The sequence below is a fragment of the Gekko japonicus genome, unplaced genomic scaffold, assembly GCF_001447785.1.
Source record: "Gekko japonicus isolate JY-2015 unplaced genomic scaffold, Gekko_japonicus_V1.1 scaffold1392, whole genome shotgun sequence".
NCBI classification, from domain to species: Eukaryota; Metazoa; Chordata; class Lepidosauria; order Squamata; family Gekkonidae; genus Gekko; species Gekko japonicus.
The window spans coordinates 301,721-319,485 of record NW_015167578.1 but is presented as its reverse complement, the minus strand read 5'-3'; the positions used below and the strand labels follow the sequence as shown (position 1 = coordinate 319,485).

The following is a 17,765-nucleotide window of genomic DNA, read 5'->3' as shown; positions in this document are numbered from 1 at the left end:
GCTATATTGAATCTGGAACAGTGACAGTAGTAAAAAAAAAATTGTTATCTGTCACTTAAATAACCAAATACTGCATGACTCAGAAGATGCAGAACAAGCAGAGACAAACTGGATCGGGGTGCTATTTTTCTTTACCGTCACTTTGCTAAGCCAGCCTTAATGGCTGGCATCACAAAGAAAACACATAGCTATGAGGCAAAACTGTGTCCTGGTGAAAGTGGGCTAACACAATTGCTTTTTGGAGCTTGCAGTGGAAATTAATTTCCAGGATCTTGCTAAAGTGTATGGATTCACCCTCTGTTATGTTATAAAACGATCTCTTTGCTTTACGATCAAAGGGTAGATTTTGACCCTTGACGTTCAGACCTCCTTCTCAAAACTTTAGTGTTTTTTTTTTTGGGGGGGGTATTTTTTGGTATTTTCTTTATGCACCTGGAAATCACGTTGACCTCTGGGGACTGACCTCTACTGAGGGCCTGGAGCATATTCAGAGATGTGGCTGAAAGCCTGCCTCTGTCCTGCCAACTTGGTATTCCAAGGAAGTCTCCCATCCAAGTACTAACTACAGTTGACCCTGCTTAGCTTCCGAGATCTGACAAGATTGGGCTTACCTGGGCTATCCAAGGCAGGGCAAAACTCTAGTCTTTGAGCGCCAAAGTTAACTATTAACCATTAACTTCTATCACTTAAGAAATTCTAGAGAAGCATGTCTGACACCAAAGGCCCTTGAGGTCTAGTGCCCCACATGCTCAGATTTCCCAGAGAATGGACTTGATTTTAATAGTGCACCCCTGCTGCTTTTCCAACCACAGACTAAAATAAGTGGTTCACTGTGATGACAGCTGTGATGGACTGTACTTTAAAAGCTTATAAGTGATTCCCTGCTAGACTCTCCCTCCCCAGAAAGAAATCTTGCAGGGAGGTGAAATATTCCAAGCAAGGGAATCCCTTTCCCAGACCACCTGTTGAAATTCACAAGGTCCCTCCCCTCTGGATTATTTTTTAAGGGCGATCTTCCCTCTTCCATGCAGCCTTGGTGTGAAAATGGACCCAGGCAAGGGGGATGGGGTCACCCAGTTTTCTGGACCCAGGCAGGGGGGGGCTTTGGAGCGAGCTGGCAAAGATTACAGGGAGTCACATGGGCAAGAGAAGCCAGCTTGCAACCTGATCCACTTATTCATGGTGCAGAAGTTTATGCAAGATCCTTGTCTGCTTTTGTCTGGAGATGGGATTGAAACTAGCCAGAGAGGAAAGGGAAGGAAGGCTGCAGGTGTGCAGCAATTAATATGTGATGCACACCCAAGCCACCACCACTATTGCCACTCAGGACAGGCTAAGCCATGTGAAACTGAAGTGTGGTGGGATCCAGAGTTTCTGCTGTCCTGGGGTGTGCACATGGATAGGTCAAAAACTAGGAATGCGTTTGAAAGCATTTTAATGGTCCCTAGCTGACCCACCACCACTGCCGCCTTTCAAAAGTGCCCTGCCCTCCAGCAGCAGCAGCTGGAGGAGGGAGGGTCTGTCATGTAATCATTTCAATACATTACAGCCGCCTTTCAAAAGTGCCCTGCCCTCCTTCAGCAGCAGCAGGAGGGAGGGTCTAGCTGAGAGGGAAGGAGGCAGAGCTGTGGCTCCTGGAAAGCAGGATGCAAGGAGGAGGAAGAGGAAGGAGCTGGCACCTAAAGTGCTGTGGGTGCTGCAGGAGGCACTGTGGGCAGAGCAGGAAGTGCAGGCAAGAGGCAGAGGAAGACCCGCCTCCTCTTGGGAGCCCCGAGCTCTGCAGCTGCACAAACTCCACCAAGCACCCGGGAAGAGGGGGGGGGGCTTCTGTGCCTCACCCTGGGGGAAGAGAGTGAGCGCCAGCCTAGGGATGTGATAAAGGGCTCTGCAGATTTAATAGGGGCACCACCTCCAATGCCCCACCACTGGCTACAGCCCTGCATCAGATCCTGAAGACACCACCAATGATCAGAGAGAATCCTGTTGAGGTCGTCCCTGCGACTATTGAAAGACTCATGTGCCTTGAGTGGAAGGCATGAGGGGGAAAGCCCAGGCTGGGGAGCTTAAAGTGTCACCTCTTAGAAAGACCACCAAAGGCCTGATGCCATTTCTACTTTGCTTAAGCAAATGAAGGGCTCAGAAGCAAGGGTGATGAAACTGGGAACCCTGAGATCCACCCAATTCAGCCCTGTGAAATCTAGGAAGGGAGAAATGCTGCACCTTATTTGAACAGATACTTGTCTACAAAAAAGAATTTTCATTTCCATGAAACAAAGCAATGCCATAAGGAGAGGAAGGTCTGTCAGATACCTGTCCTCTGCCTTAAACCTTATGATATAGCTATTTTCAGTAACACTGTGACCTTCAGTTAATATCAGTTAGTTAATCAAAATATGCTATATCCAACCTATGTAATATTTGTTCTGTCCAGAAGTAGACTTGCTTTTCTTTGTTCTACAAAGCTCAGTAATGGAAGGACTATCAACAAGTCTTATGCACCAACCTTGGAATCCACTTCCTAATCTTATACAATAACCTTATTCGCCTCATGTCAAAGACTTTCCAAGATAAACTCTTTCATCCCTAACTCCTTGATAAGATCCCTCTTGATACAATCTAACATACAGCAATTGGCTATTATCTGGCAGTCGTTGCTCTGTCTGCTTTGAACAGGCCCATCAAATTGTTAGATATTACATTAATGATCATTCGTAATCTGTGCTCTAAATAGGATGACCATAAAGATTGTCTTCAGTTAGTCAGTGCAGGCCCATACGGAACCTGGATGTATGTGTGATCCGGTGAAACTGCAATAAGTCCCTGCTACTTGGACAGGGCATCAAAGAAGAATATTGCTCTCTTGGGCTACTGAAAAAATATGGAGCAACATATTCCACCATCAATACTAGTATCAGGTCAAGTAGATTATTTATTTATGCCGTATGTGATTCTAAATAAACTGTTTAGCCCACACTCATTCTACTCATTCTAGGGTCAAATTAAAACAGATGTTTGTGATTTGAAAATTTCTACAAAAAGTGGACTATGATGCTGGAGAGGGGGCCCTTTCTCATTCCCCCTCACAGTTTTCCCATTGTAAATTATCCCCCCCCCATCTTCTATTTGCCTCAGTAGAGAAGATATATGAGTATAGGTGTGCTTTCCCTATTCAGGCAAATAGTTTCAAGGACAGTATGAAAATGGTGCCAGGGAAAGCATTAACCCCCTTCTCCATGTTTTATGACTCACCTAATGGTACCCTTTTTAGTTAAAACAAGGGGTGGGCCCGCGATACTTGCGGGGGGTGGGGTGGGGAGGGAGGCTGAGCTCCAAACGGAGCTCCAAAGTCAGAAGGCGGAGGAGGAAGCAGCAGCAGGAGGTAAGTCCCCCCCATCCTGCCGGTTCCTTCCCCGTCTTCTCCCCCGCTCGATCTCCCCCCTCTGGCCCCCCTGGCTCCAAAGCGAGGGCTGCCTTCAAGCTCCGGTCGGGAGGGGGGGCAACTCAGCCCTCGCGGCTTTTTCTCCTCCTCCCCAGCTCCGAAGTGAGGGCCCCCCTCCCGGCTCGCCGCTCACCTTCCAAGCGGCAGCAGCGGCGGTCGCAGAGCCGCTGTGAGTTTTGGGGGGATTTAAACATCCCCTGATGTTTTTTTCAAGATTTAGGATTTTTGTGCACACGTGGGGACTACCCCACGTGTGCACAAACCTCTCCCTCCCCCCCAGGTTCCCCCGATGTGCGGATTTAAGTATCCGCACAACAGGGGGCGACTTGAGAATTAGATATATAGATAGGAGTCAGGCTGTGTTTCAGGGCATGAACCATAACAGTGGTTCTCTCAGTGATTGGTGATAGGTGGTATAGGTTGGTAGTACCCCCTCTCAAATTCAGAATCAACCAGGTTTATTGATTAAAATGTGTAGTTAATTATGTCACTGAAACCATGGTTTTGATAGTCATTGGTAGTTACTCACATATGGCCTCATCCACTGTATTTGATCCAGTTTGTCTTCTGACAGGATGCGAGACCCAATGGAACTGAAATGTGCAGGGAAAGTATCATCCTCAAAAAGTATGCCACGACTCAGGCAGTGGTCTCTCAGATCAACAAAGTCCTGATTTAGAAATTTCTGAGGGGAAATCGGGTTTCCAGGTCTCCAAGTCTTTTGCCAGCCCTGCTCTTGCTTCTTTTGATACATAACAGGAATCAGGCTCGTATTCTTTTCCTGTAATGAGGAAATTGTAGTAGTGAAGAATAGCATTAATTACCAAGTCTATGGACTGGAGCCCACATGACAAGACACAAAGCAAATGAGGGAAGGCTGATCATAGTATCTGGAAACTTCTCAGAAACTCAAAAGGTGAAATCCCCAAATTAAACCAATGCTACCATTGCCCCAGATTACATTTTAAGTCTTCCCTCAGGAGAGACAGATGTCACTGAGATATTTCAGCTTTGTTGTCTCAAGGCAAAGTAAACTTTTTCATGGCTCTGTTTCTCTTGCCACAGACAATCACAAAGGTTTTCAAACAAAGCAAGAAATCCTCCTATCATGGCTGAGTCCAAACATGTAATGTATCTCTTGACCCATCAGGCAATGGGGCCCCAATCCACAGGGCTATTCAAAATGTTCTTGAGACTTGCAGGAACAGCTGGTTCCCAATCCCTTCCCAATCCCTTACAAGCATATTGGCATGTTCTTTGTAGCAACAATTACTCTGCAATCCTGATTACTAAAATTAACATATGGACAGATGTTTAGATAAAGAAAAACCATGTCATGGAACTCTACATACAGGCACTGGATTAATTTGACTGCAATATGCACTGTGGCACTCCACGAAGCCCCTTAGTTTTACTGTTACTTTACCCTGAGCTGGACTTTGTATGCAGGAATTTAGTCCCTCCCATAAGTTATTACCTGACACATTGATTTCCTGTACTCTTGTTAGAGAATAAGCTTAATATTTGCTTTATGGACTGCTTATTGCTACACACAATGGACTGTGCACACACACACCTGTTGTGATGCCACACATAGAAGGTGCCTGTACATATCTTACATGTAAATAAGGTTTCAGCTACACAGTTGCCCAGCCTGGTGAAGAAGCACAAACCTCCATTAGCAATGAGCAATGAAACAACAACCCCAGGAGGAAACAGCCCCAGCCCCCATGACAGAGCTGCTTGTAGTCACGTACTACCCATCTATTGCTTTGTTTCTGAGCTGGAATTTCCTGCCATATGGACATTTGGTTATCAAAGAAACTGGCCTGCTTCATCAGTACTACAATGGAGCATCCTGATGCCTAGATTTCACACCTGTCCAGATGCCATACTCCGAGTAAGGTTTTAGTTTACAATATTGGCCATCCCTCTTAGGTAACCTCCCCTTCCCACATATAACCAATAGGATTATTTTTGGGATGGACTAACAGGTAGGTGGGTCAAGAAATTGGCACAGTTACCACCCATCTCTTGGACTCCCGATAAAAGGAGAGAACCAGTCACCTGGCCACTCCTACTTGATCAACTAGCATTCCCCCAATACGACCCCTGTCTGCTTTAACCCCTCTTAAGTCCCCCTTGCTATCCCCAACCCTTGCCTCTACTTTGATCTCTTGATCTGCAGTCAAGAGACCCACACATTCTGGCTGGTTCTGGTTGTGTGTGCATTCCTTTTGTTTTCCTTTTCTTCCCCTCCATTCTTCATTGGAACAACCAAGCTGCAAGACAGATAAGTATCACCCACCATCACCCCTACCTGCTAATGCAACTGTGCTTATTTTAATACTGTAATTCTTAGGAACTTGATTGAACGTGTGAGTGCATCAGTATTGTTTGTATGAGATATATTTTTAAGTAAAAGACATCTATTTTAACTACAACAGCCTCAAATCCTTTACTGGTAACCCTTGGTTGGATCAGGACCTTGGTATAAATTGGTAAGAAAGAACCCATTTATAAATTGCCAGTTGCTGTAAATAAAGCAATTTGGCTAACATTCTCCTGCCCGTTCTCCAGCCTGTTACAGTTCTTTAGTTGGGAGTTTTGTACAGATGACAGATTTTGGTTTTGTTGTTGGAAAAAACTATTTTAAAAAATCTGTTAAGAAATACACTGGTCTGGAACCATGAGACCCTAACTACTCAATTGCTCCATAAGAAGAAAACAAGCTCCTGCCTTTCATGGTTCTGGCCAATGAGATGATTGATAAGTACTTGCACATTTTAAAAACTGTTATTAAAACAATTTAATAAACTAAGTAGCTTTGTTTAAAATTGATTGAATGAATGTGTTGGAATGTAATTGAATGAAACTGACTGAATGCATTTTATGATCTTATATCTGAACTGTTTTATCATCTTACATAGATGCCTTCTTGAACTTCTGGAATGTCAGAAGTTTTGGAAATATGAGATATAAATTATAAATACAATTACTGCATTTTTAAAGAACTAATACTGCCATCCTAAATAGGGTTATAGTGTTCTAAGCCTATTTAATTTAACAGGATGGCACCTCCTATTCCATTAAAAATAATATTAAACTGCTTGTATTTAAGTAGGTTCTGGCCCCTTTCATGCATTGTGCTTCCAGCATACCTGTCTCATGTACTGGGAAAGTGTACTGTGCTCAGTCCTTTCAGTATATGTAACTACCATTTTGTGTAAAAGAAGCAATGTTTTATTTTCCAGGCATGGGATGTTCTAGCCAAACCCAATTTTTTTTGAGTGCATGTTTTTGTGTAGTGAAACTACAAAATATACATGTTGCTCCTTTCACACAAAATGGTGATTCAAAGCACAAAGAGGATCATACACAGTGCATTTTCCTGCTACATGAAAAGGGAATTGCAGAAATGTAACACTGCAAAAAGGCACCTGTTTCATATACCGTCTTAGGCTCCGTCAATATATTCCTAGCCCTCCAACTTATTGCTGATCATAAAAAACAGGTATAACATTGGTCTGTTTTGAATTTGCATCTTGATGTTTTGTGTGTGGAAAGATGAACCAGAAAAGCCACAAACCCCTCTGTAGACAGTTTCCTCTCTTAGAAAGGAAATCAGATGAAATTCAGAACAACCTTCCACTGACACAAAGAAACACATGTTTCTTTTTGGCTTCTACTTCTGTGTACAAAGGAAATAAATCTTATGTAATGTAGCATAACATGACAAGAGAATAGTTCCCCCTTAACAAATACTCATTTGCAACAGTGCTCAAGCCCGCTGCATGCAAAGATCTTTTTCCCGCAACAGTATTCCAGCAAAACTGATTACTAATTCCACAACTCAAATTAAAACTAACAGAGCTTGAAGGCTGGGACTGACACGTGAGTTCCTTCTCCCCCTCTCTGTGTCTCCCTCTCTGTCTCTCTCTGTTTCTCTCTCTGCGCTGATGGAGAAGCGCGAGAGGTTTTATCATGTGAGTGTGTGTGTTTAATTACATTGCTTAACACATTGGGAATAATTTAACAAGTGGAGTGAAGAAAATAAGGCACTTAGCTAGCTTTTCTGCAGAACGGCATCATCTGCTCTGTAAGAGCGGTGTTTGGGTGTGTGTATATAGAAAAATGGAACAGCGATTGTTTTGCGTGATTACAGTTAACTGCGACAGTGAAAAATTCACATCAGCAAATAGGCAAATATCAGACCAACCTCATTCTGTTATGATACTTGCCCTCTGATAGCCTCAACACACATTAAATTTTATGTATATTATTTTTTTTTAAGTTATAGCACTAAAAAAAATGTATGTGTGGATGCACAGTCAGTTGTCTGAAAAATTCACGTGTCATACTGTGTCAAAGAGTTTTAGAGAGAACTGACCATACTGTTCTCAGGGGGTGGGTAGCCATGTTAGATTCTTGCAGTGAAGATTAACAGGACTCCAATAGCATTTTAAAGGTTTTGTTCTAGCCTAAATGTTGGTGGAGAAGAGCCTACTTCACTGGATCTGAAGAACCCGATCTTTGTTCAATCTGAAGCCACAGGCTCTAATCCACAAACTTGTCCATCTTCAATGTGCTGCCACACAATATTATTTTTTGTTCTTGCCCTTCCAAGCCACAACAGTACGTTACGCTTCTGAAGACACTACAGTAGACTAGCCATATCCTGAAATCCTGAAAGAATAGTAGTATGAGAACATTTTCCTCTAAGAATTCTTCTGAGAGGTGCCATTTGGTAAGGCAGAGGCATATTGTTCTTCTCTATTAGCCAGGGATCTCGCACAGCCTCACCAGCCGCTGTTCTCTCACTCTCATTACATTTTACTATCCTTACAGATCATCCAAATGAAACTGATGTAAACAAGGCCTGATGTAAATGAGTCTGATGTAATTCCATTTCTGGTGGCCTGTGCCTCCCAAGTACCTAGAAAATAGACCTCCAAAGACTCCTCTCCCCGGTTGAATGCATCAAGCTCTTTGAAAATACAGGTGAGAATGAAGTTGTGTGTTGCTAGGGTGGCATTCAAAACACCAAAGAAATGCATTGTTTCAGAGATTTTCCTTTTGTCCTGTATTAGTAATTCGATATTTATAAAGGGCTTAATGGCTCTGATTCAATGAGTAGATTCACAGACTCAGGTTTGACCTACGATATATTTTGTATGCACAGTGCATTGGGTAATAAGTGGCACTAGACTGTATGAAAGGATCTAATAAGCAGTGAAACCTGGCTAAAGGTACACAAGTCAAACTTGATGAAAGGGTGGTGACCAGGGAGATAATCATTTATCTTGATTTATACCAGAGGGCAATTGAATATTGTCACTAGGGATGGGGGGGGGTGTTAAATACTATTTTTAAACAGCTCCATGTTTTTCATTGTATCATCACAGTCATTATATCAAATACTAAAGTAATAATATATGGTACCAGCTCCATAAAGGGATCAGATGAGAAATATGAAACCTATTATTCATGTTTCCAAACAGTAACTTCAACATTCTACAGGTAAGTCTATTGTTTGAAGGGGTGTTTCAACTGCTTTAAGTCTCCCAGACAAATCTGTAGAACACAAACATGTTATACTGTGTATGTACATTATTACACACTAGGAGTTTGTGCAGGGGTGGGGGAGAGAGAAAGGCAACCATTTCCCATGGCTGTCTGTAACTTCATGTGGCTTTGCTTATTACAGCATGTCAGTATAAAAAAGGCACATGAGTATACCAGTGCTTCTGAGTTGGGTAAATGGCTTCCCATAAGATGGAATCTTGGGGTTTCTTGGTTTGATGGAATATTGACGACATACTTTTGCAGCATGTTGCAACATGCTCAGCCATGCAAAGGTAAGCTGACCAGGTTGCAACTTGGAGATTCCTGCCACCTTTCAATGTGTTGCTAAATTGATAGGAGAGGCAGCAATGGCTTCTCATCACCTGTTCCTCCTTCCTCTCCAGTCCAATCATATAGTCTTTTGCCCACATACTATATGGCACAACTGGAGTTCAAGTTGCTATAAAAATAAATGAGGGAATGAATGACAAAGCCAGGGGAGGGTTGACATGCCATAGTTGCCTTACCACACAGAGACACTGTTGCACAATGGTTAGAGTGCTAGACTAGGATAGGGGTTCAAATCCCCACTTTGCCATAAAACTCACTGTGTTAACTTGGGCCAATCATATTCTCTCTTTGTTCTACTCCATAAGGGTGCTCTGAGATTTGGGAGGGGATTCCATGTACAACATCCTGTGCTTCTTGGAGGGATTAAAATATGGAAAATAACCTCCTATTTCAACAGCATATTGAAAGATTTTGTTTTAAAAAATAATCTCCAGGTTCCAGCTCAAAAGAATCACCAATCTTTCATTCAGGATGCCATGAGCTTTAACCAGCGCACTTTTGTACACACACGTAAGCGCACAAAAGTGAACACACCATCCTCTCCTCCTCCATCTGTATTTTCAGCTCCATTGTAATCATTTTGCAGGAACTGCAGAGCCATCTATTATATACATGAATTGTTTGGATAGTTTTCTACCTGGTCACAGAAAAGCACAAACCATCGAGATGGAAAAGTTTCTCCTATCATTATTGTTATGCAGTTCAATCTTCTTTTTCATCATTTGGAGAAGATTCTTCTCAAGGCTGTTCACATTATATCTTAAACTGATCCCCCCCCCTTTCTGTTGCCAGCATGTATAACACTTCACCCTGGACTTATCTATATTACTTGAACAAAATTCAGCCAATCTAAAAAGCCATTATAGCCAAACTAAATGAGAAAAGATGCCCTGTTGTAAATGTGCATTTGTTTATGGCCAAGCAAAGAGCAACTCAGCAAATCTGTAATACTTGGGAAATCTTGAGCAGAATATGTGATATATTATAGGGAAAATATTTGCAAGCTGCAGTTATAATAGGTGACTTTCATGTAAAGTGCGTGTCTGCAGAGCAGAAGTTAACTGTGTCAGAGGGCTAAAGATTTACCTGATACTTAAAATCTGAAACACCACCAGAGTAAATAATGATTTATTTGATATCTTCTAGGGCAGCAAAGCGAATACAAAAGAAATTTTGGGTAGTGATCCTTCATAGTGGTTGATACTGAAATCATGAATGAGAAACAAGTGTCTTAAACTAATGGTTTGATTGATATATATGAAAGAACTTAAGGGGCATAAAATTAAAACCAAATGTGTGTGTAAAGTGCCATCAAGTCACCAAGGCAAGTGAGAAGCAGAGGTGGTTTACCACTGACTTCCTCTGCAGAGTCTTCCTTGGTCGTCTCCCTTCCAAGTACCGACCCTGCTTAGTGTCCAAGATCTGATGAGATCGGGCGATACCATGCCGCCTTTCCTCCCATAGCCAAAAAGCAAATAAGAATGAAGATAAAGTTATGCATGATCATAAAGGCTAAGTAGGCTATTGCCCTAGCCCCTTTGGAAATTGGATGAGGCATGGGATGTGACTAAGGATGGACATGAACTGGCTCACGAACTAAAGTTCACCACAATTTTTGGCCAGTTCATGGTTCGTGAAGTGAAGTTTGTGGCAGGGCACTGGCACAAACATTTCACAAACTTTCATGCTGTTCATGGCAGTTTGTGGTTCGTGAATGGATACATTTCCAGCCAGAGTGTCTCTGCCCAATTAAAATGTTTACAGAACTTCAAAGCAACAGGGGGAAGGAATTCTCCAGCCTTGGAAACACCAATAACATAATGGGCAATGCTGGCTCCCAATAACAGAGTTCCCATTCTGCTCTATGGGATCCCATTCTGCTCTATATCCTCAGCTCCATAGCCTCTACTCTGCTGGCTGCTGGCAGTTAGACAAAGAGGCATGGAACTTGTTAAGAGCAGAGCACATTCTTCTGTTCCTGACTGTGAATGTGAACATCTCTCCTCCACCGGGGTTTGGGTGTTAGGTTGACTCAGGACTCCGAGCCACCCCATTTCTCTGCTCATGCCAAGCGGTGGGACTTAGCTACTGGGTGCCTCAGCTGAAGACACATTTTGTACCTTCCTGATTGTGAACTCCTCTCCCCGGCTGGGGTTTGGGTGTTAGGTGGACTCGGGGGACCTGGTGAGGTACTCCGTCACCATCTCTTCTGCTGAATCCTGCACCACTGCATGCCTGGTATCCCCACTACTGCTGACCTCATGGTTCACTACTGACAACCAGTAGTGGGGCTTCTACCTGGTGGGGCTCTTTGAGGCAGAGGTGCTGGGCTGTACCTCCTCGTCCTCCTCCTTAACTTCTTCCACCCACTGTTCCCTCTGGCCATGTAGCCTGTAGCCTCCGCACGTTTTTGCAGAGTTCATGCTTCCATTGCTCTGCATTCAGGAGAGCAATGCTGCCTTTTATCCAGGGCCAGATTCAAATACAGGCCAGCTTGCACCAGGATGCAACCTGGTGGTGATGCCCACCTCCAACCTCTCTGCCCATGGGAGAACAGCCGTCCCCTTGGGGCCTGCTCCAGTGTGTAGGCTAGTGCCTGGTCCAGCCCTTGAATCAGGGGGATGACTTGCCCCAGGCTGGCCATATGGGTGCAGAGCATGTTGGTGGTGTCTTGGAAGGGCTTGAGGACATGCATCATTTGGGAGAGAGTTAGCCAGTTGCTGGAGCTGATGCTGAGCTTCTCCCTGTGCAGAATGGCCATGGAAGAGATGACATCCTCTGCAGTGCTTTTCTGCTCCACCAAATGCACAACCATGGCATAGTTTCTCGTCCCTGTCCCCCTGCCTCTCGTGCAGCAGGCAGGCAGACTTGATGCTATGTGAGAAGTGGGTGGGCGGGCACTGGCAGGTCTCGAGCAAGGACTGCATCTCAAGGGGTGCAGCATCCCAGGTGGCCTTGACAGTGCTCCCCAGGACCAGAGCATTCTTCACCACCAGGTGAAGTGCGTGCACCAGGCATATGATGCCCTTATGGTGCACAGCTTTCACCACTGCCGGCATGTTGGCAGCAGTGTCCATGACCATGTAGCCATGGATTATATTGCCACCACCCACCCACTCCCTCAGGCTTCTCTGTATCGTGGCGATGATGTTTTGCGCCATGTGGTCTGCATCCATCCTCTGCACACAGAGCAGAACTACTTTCTAGCCCGGTGGCAGGACTGTCCCCTCCTGGGGCCTGGGCCATGTCCTTACAGTCCTGCTGGCTGCTCCAGAGGTCAGCTATGAAGTGCATGGTTCTGCCTTGCACTCTGGAGAGCTGAGCCTTGACCATCGCCACTGCAGCTGGCAAAAGGCTATATCCTCCATGAGGGAGAAGGGCTGGCCATCCACAGCAATCATCTCACTGATGAGGAGGTGAGTGACTGCTTCCTGGGCCCTTCACATAGCTCTTTTGACCTTTTGGAGGTCCCACCCATGGCAGCCTGCATGCAAGGAGCCTTTCGTTGAGGGGCCTCCTGCTCCCCGTCCACTTCTCCCTGCTGAGAGGGAGTGGGCCTCTTCTTCCTCCTGCTGGTTGCCACTCTTTCCTCCAGTGGCAACATCATTGGGTGCATCATTTGAAGGTGCCTGCAAAGGATGGAGGAGGACACGTGTTGGGGGTTTGTGCCTCTGCAGAATGGATGTGGGACACCTGGCACTCTGCCACACAGAGGTCAGTGTGAAGAGAGTATGGAAATATTATCCAGCCACACCCACCTTTTGCTTGTTATTCTGTTTACCTTGTTTGTTGTCAAAACCCAGGGCCTTTTTTTGTAGCAGGAACTCCTTTGCATGTTAGGCCACACACCCCTAATGTAGCCAATCCTAATGAGTTTCTGCTGTTGGGTGTAGCCTATTATGCTAATGAGTTCCTGCTGGGCATGGCCAACTTGGGAGCCAGCCGGAACTCCGTTCCTGTGCGTTCCTGCCCAAAAATAGCCCTGCATCTGGCAGATTTTTGCACTGACCTCCTCCTAACTTCATGTGGGTTCCCTGCAGTGCAGTGCAGTGCAGGATCTCAGCTAAAGCCCTTTCCAATCATTGTCTCTTTGTACCAGAACAAGATTCGCCTTATTGTATTAGGGAAATGCACGTACCTATGATAGCTAAATGGAATCTCCTTGTTTAGAGGCAGTGGGCCAGTGAATACAAATTGCCACAGGATGCTGGACTGTATAAGCCCATTGCTCTAACCTATAAAGTTTGTTCTGACTAGGAACAAGATTCTATCTGCTCAAAGCTTCCATCCTGTGAAAAGGTGTCATCCCTAGAAGAGTGCTTCGAAAAGGACATACAGAGGCATATAAGTGGAAAATTTGACATAACTAATGTAATCCAAGTTCCCCTCGCCCCAGGAAAAACTCATGGGTAAAATGCAAGGTCCTGTTGGCTCCTGCTCACAGCAGCATCCCTGGAAAATCTGCACAGATGACCATCTCATTTTTGTTTCCATTTAAAGGGTCCCCTTAATTTTTATTTATATATTTATTTATATCCCATTTATCAGGCAAACATTTCCAAGAGTGGCTCACATGCATAAAAATAGCCCCTAACCACACGTTTATTAACTAAAAAGAGGGGGGAAGTTGATATTGGAACTGGCAGCAACCCAAAGATTCAGGAAAACCGATTGAACTGTTCAACATCTGGCCTGGAAAAAATCGTCGACGTAAAGAACAACGTCTTTACTTTTCAAAGAATTGCTGGGCTCATATGGACTACACCAGTAGTAAAAGCTGCTTTAGGAAACACTGTCAGGAACCAATTTAAATGGGGAAAGCAGTTCTTGGGGGGGGGGACCAAAATTGGACAGTCTGGTGAAGGCAGTTGAAAATCAGGATGGTAAATTCTTTCTGGCAGATTACAGAACAGAGCAATAAAAATTACGATGCAACAAAAGAATCAGATGTTCCTGGCAAAACAGGACCAAATTATTTCCAAAATAAAATTAATCATATCACAGTTCACTAAATTTAACGGTAACAATTTAGCTGTAAAAGAAAAGAAGAGAAAATAAATTTGGTTGCAGTGTCTGTTCCATTTTTGAAAATCATTCCTGAGTTTGGAAGGTCAGCTACAACGTCTAGCATCTGTAAATGTGGGCTAAGCCCCAGGAATGGCCCACTTTCCCCCGGCTTTTTAAGGGGGAGTTTCCTGGATGGTGTGCTGCCATTATTCAAAGAGAATTATGGTATGTAATCTTATTACCAGTAGTTGGAAAGAAAATACCATAGGATTTCTCTATGAAAAGGGGAAGAGAAATGACCCAATTTCATATAATCCAATCTACTAAATAACTCTCCCTTGGGGGAGGGAGTCATTGAAAGCTCTTGGTAGTTTTGCTAAAGTTGACTAAAATAGCATAACATCCATAGAACGAAACAAAAGGGATTTTGTGAAGAATATGCAAGGCAAAGAACACTGTGAATTTTATAGCAAAAGTACACAGAAAGAAGTCCACTTATAAATGGCCCAGGTTTTACAGGTCGTAAGTGGATTTTTGAATCTGCAGGCAAAGATAGATATAAAAGTAGCTTATGGACTCATTCCAAGATGCGTTGAGTCAGCAGACAGGTTGGCGTGGACTGAGACAACAATACCCCTAATGGAAGTTGGAACACACACACACACACCCAGTAAGTCAGAGGAATGTACCCCTAATGGAAGTTGGAACACACACACCCCCCAATAAGTCAGAGGAATTAATGAGAATTCTCACACTGGCAGGATAAACTAGGCAAGGGCTATTAGGCAATAAGGAGAAATTAAAGGCAGGGTTATGTCATGGATGGTGAGACAGAGGGCAAGCCAGGACATTGGTGGGATAGCCAAGGTCAAGGGGACTACTAAGGCAGGCAAACAGGGAAACAAACTAATGCTGAAATTCTGAGAACATGTTCCTGAGAGTAAGGCCTGTTCAGTAGGATTCAGAGGATAACACTGGAAGCAGCAGCCCAGGAGAATCAGGACAGGGAAACAAAAGAATCCAAAAACAACTATGTGACACACACACTCATGGAGGTCTAAGTGGAACCGTTGGCTGCAGCCTCTTCCTGTTTCCTTTTGTGGGAAATATTGGGAGCCCAAGAAAGCAAGGAAGCTTCAGTGCCCAGGGTGAGCAAGACAGTAGCAAGTGGAGGAGCTAGTACTGATGAATTTCGTAGGGCTAGCCAGGGTCCAGTAAGTGATGTGATATTCACCCAACACTTTCCACCACCAAACCTATCACATTAACAATGACTGTGGCTAGCTGGGAATGGGGAGGGGTGTCTGTTTTCAGCTTATTGCAATTTGGATGCTGGGGACATCCATATTACTTACTGCCACTGAAGGATCACCCAGAGGGGAAACCTTGCAGTTAGTAACAATACAGTATAAAGCAAACAAACAATTTGCTGTGATTCCCCCCACACACACACACACACACACCTGGAAGGTTCCAGTTCACTTTAAATTTTCTTTTGGATTAGAAAAGTAGGTGAACATGATTATGGAATCCATGTTGCAGAGATAAGCTTACCAGTTCTTCCAAGCATAAGGACAGTAACAGATTTATTTTAAAAACTATCTTGTAGGAGGTAGTGGTTGGATTTATAATATACAGAGGGTTTGTTTGCAGTTAGATACAAGTTTATGCTGGTCGCACTTTATAATGGGAAGTGTACCTTTTGCTGGAAGAGGGACTGCAACAAGCACACTAACAGGCGAACACAACCAGTATCCAAGTGGCTGTTCATCTGCAACTCAAAGACTCATTCCCCCCAGTAACTAGGGTTGCCAAGTGGCACTTACCCTTCCGGCGGGGGACTCCAGGTTGGCTCCTGGCGCATGTGCGCGCCGCATGCACATCACAGGAAAGCGACGTCATGACGCCGGGCACGCTGGGGGTGGGAGGACGACCATACAAGGGAAAACCATAGAGTTTTCCCTTTTATGGCCGTGGCCCCGCCCCCGGCGTGCCCGCGTCACTTCCGGGTGACGCGCACATCAGGGTGGAGTTCCCCCCGGGGTCCGATGTGGTGGCGCCAGGGAACGGGCCTCTGGGGCGGGGGTTTCCCCGCCCCCTGGGGGGACTTGGGATCCCTATGAGCAATTCCAAGCACATCTACTAAGAGACAAGTCTCATGATCTTCAGTGGGTCTTGTTCCAAAGAACTCTTAGCATTGCATTTTCATAGCTGGTGTTCTCACTTGTTCTCATTTGATCAACCTTCTGTTCTGTATATTCTGCCAGATTATTTAAAATGGTCAGCTATATAGTATTTTTAAAATATTTGGCTTATAATCACTTGCATATGGTTGTAAATTTTTTTTATGACCAATGGCTAAATCAATAATATCAGTAACATTGTACTGGACTACTCAATCTACTTATGTAAAAACACAGGTTATCTGAACCACTATTTATAGCTATGACCATTATATGCTAATTGTCCTAAACTGAGATGTGCTGAAATTAAGTCAGTGCCCAATCTAATAAACTGGACAAGAAAAAAATATGGATATTAAGCCCAGAAACACAGGTTATCTGAACCACTATTTATAGATATGACCATTATATGCTAATTGTCCTGAACTGAAATGTGCTGAAATTAATTAAATCAGTGCCCAATCTAATAAACCAGACAAGAAAAAATATGGATATTAAACCCAGTGTTCTTGACAGTACTGCCTTATTCTAAGCATGCTTGCTTGGAAGTAAATCCCAATGAAATCCACAAGGACCAGGTAGTTAAAAAGTTTGTTCATTTAATACAAACAGTAGGTCTGGATACAGAGTATACCCTAAATAACACTAGGATTTGTTCATTAAAGCTGGACAAAATATGGCATGTGGGAAATGTCTGATTTTTGTGCTTTGGCTCATGTCGCATCCTGGTTTAATGACAATTTTATTTCTAATTTGCAATTAAGGCTCTATTTTGTTTTGTCAAAGATATAGTCTTTTGCATAATTATCCATTAGTTGGTGAAAGCTGTAAATAACCCACTGCTTCTACAATTAGTGCTTCATTAATGCCTCGGGATATCAAAATCCGGTAAAAGACGCTGCTTGCAGTTCCAGTACATCCCACTTTTGTGGTTCATGGTCTCTTTAATTCTATTAGTTTACAAGGGATTGTTTTCTGATTTTTATTCATTAGATGTTGATTGCTATATTTTATATGTAAAACAGAATACTTTCAGCGACTTTCCTTCACAGCATTTCATTAGAAAATACAATTTATGCTTAGTCTTAATTGTTCATTTAAATATTTATACCCCACTTTTATCCCCAAGAGAGAGAGAGATTGGCCCAAGGTCACCATGCACCACAGAGGGAGGATTTGAGCCCTGCTCTCCGATATCCTAGTCCCACACTCTAGCCATT

At 43.8% G+C, this 17,765-nt stretch overlaps 1 protein-coding gene across 1 annotated transcript in view; it reads right to left on the bottom strand.

Annotated features, from left to right (window-relative positions):
• The window catches only part of CAPN13 (calpain 13), a 139,864-nt gene that overhangs the window by 103,070 nt on the left and 19,029 nt on the right, over positions 1 to 17,765 (bottom strand). The window contains exon 2 of the mRNA XM_015413874.1: positions 3,969 to 4,220. Coding sequence (XP_015269360.1) covers positions 3,969 to 4,220 — 252 coding nt within the window. The remainder of the gene's footprint in view (positions 1 to 3,968; positions 4,221 to 17,765) is intronic.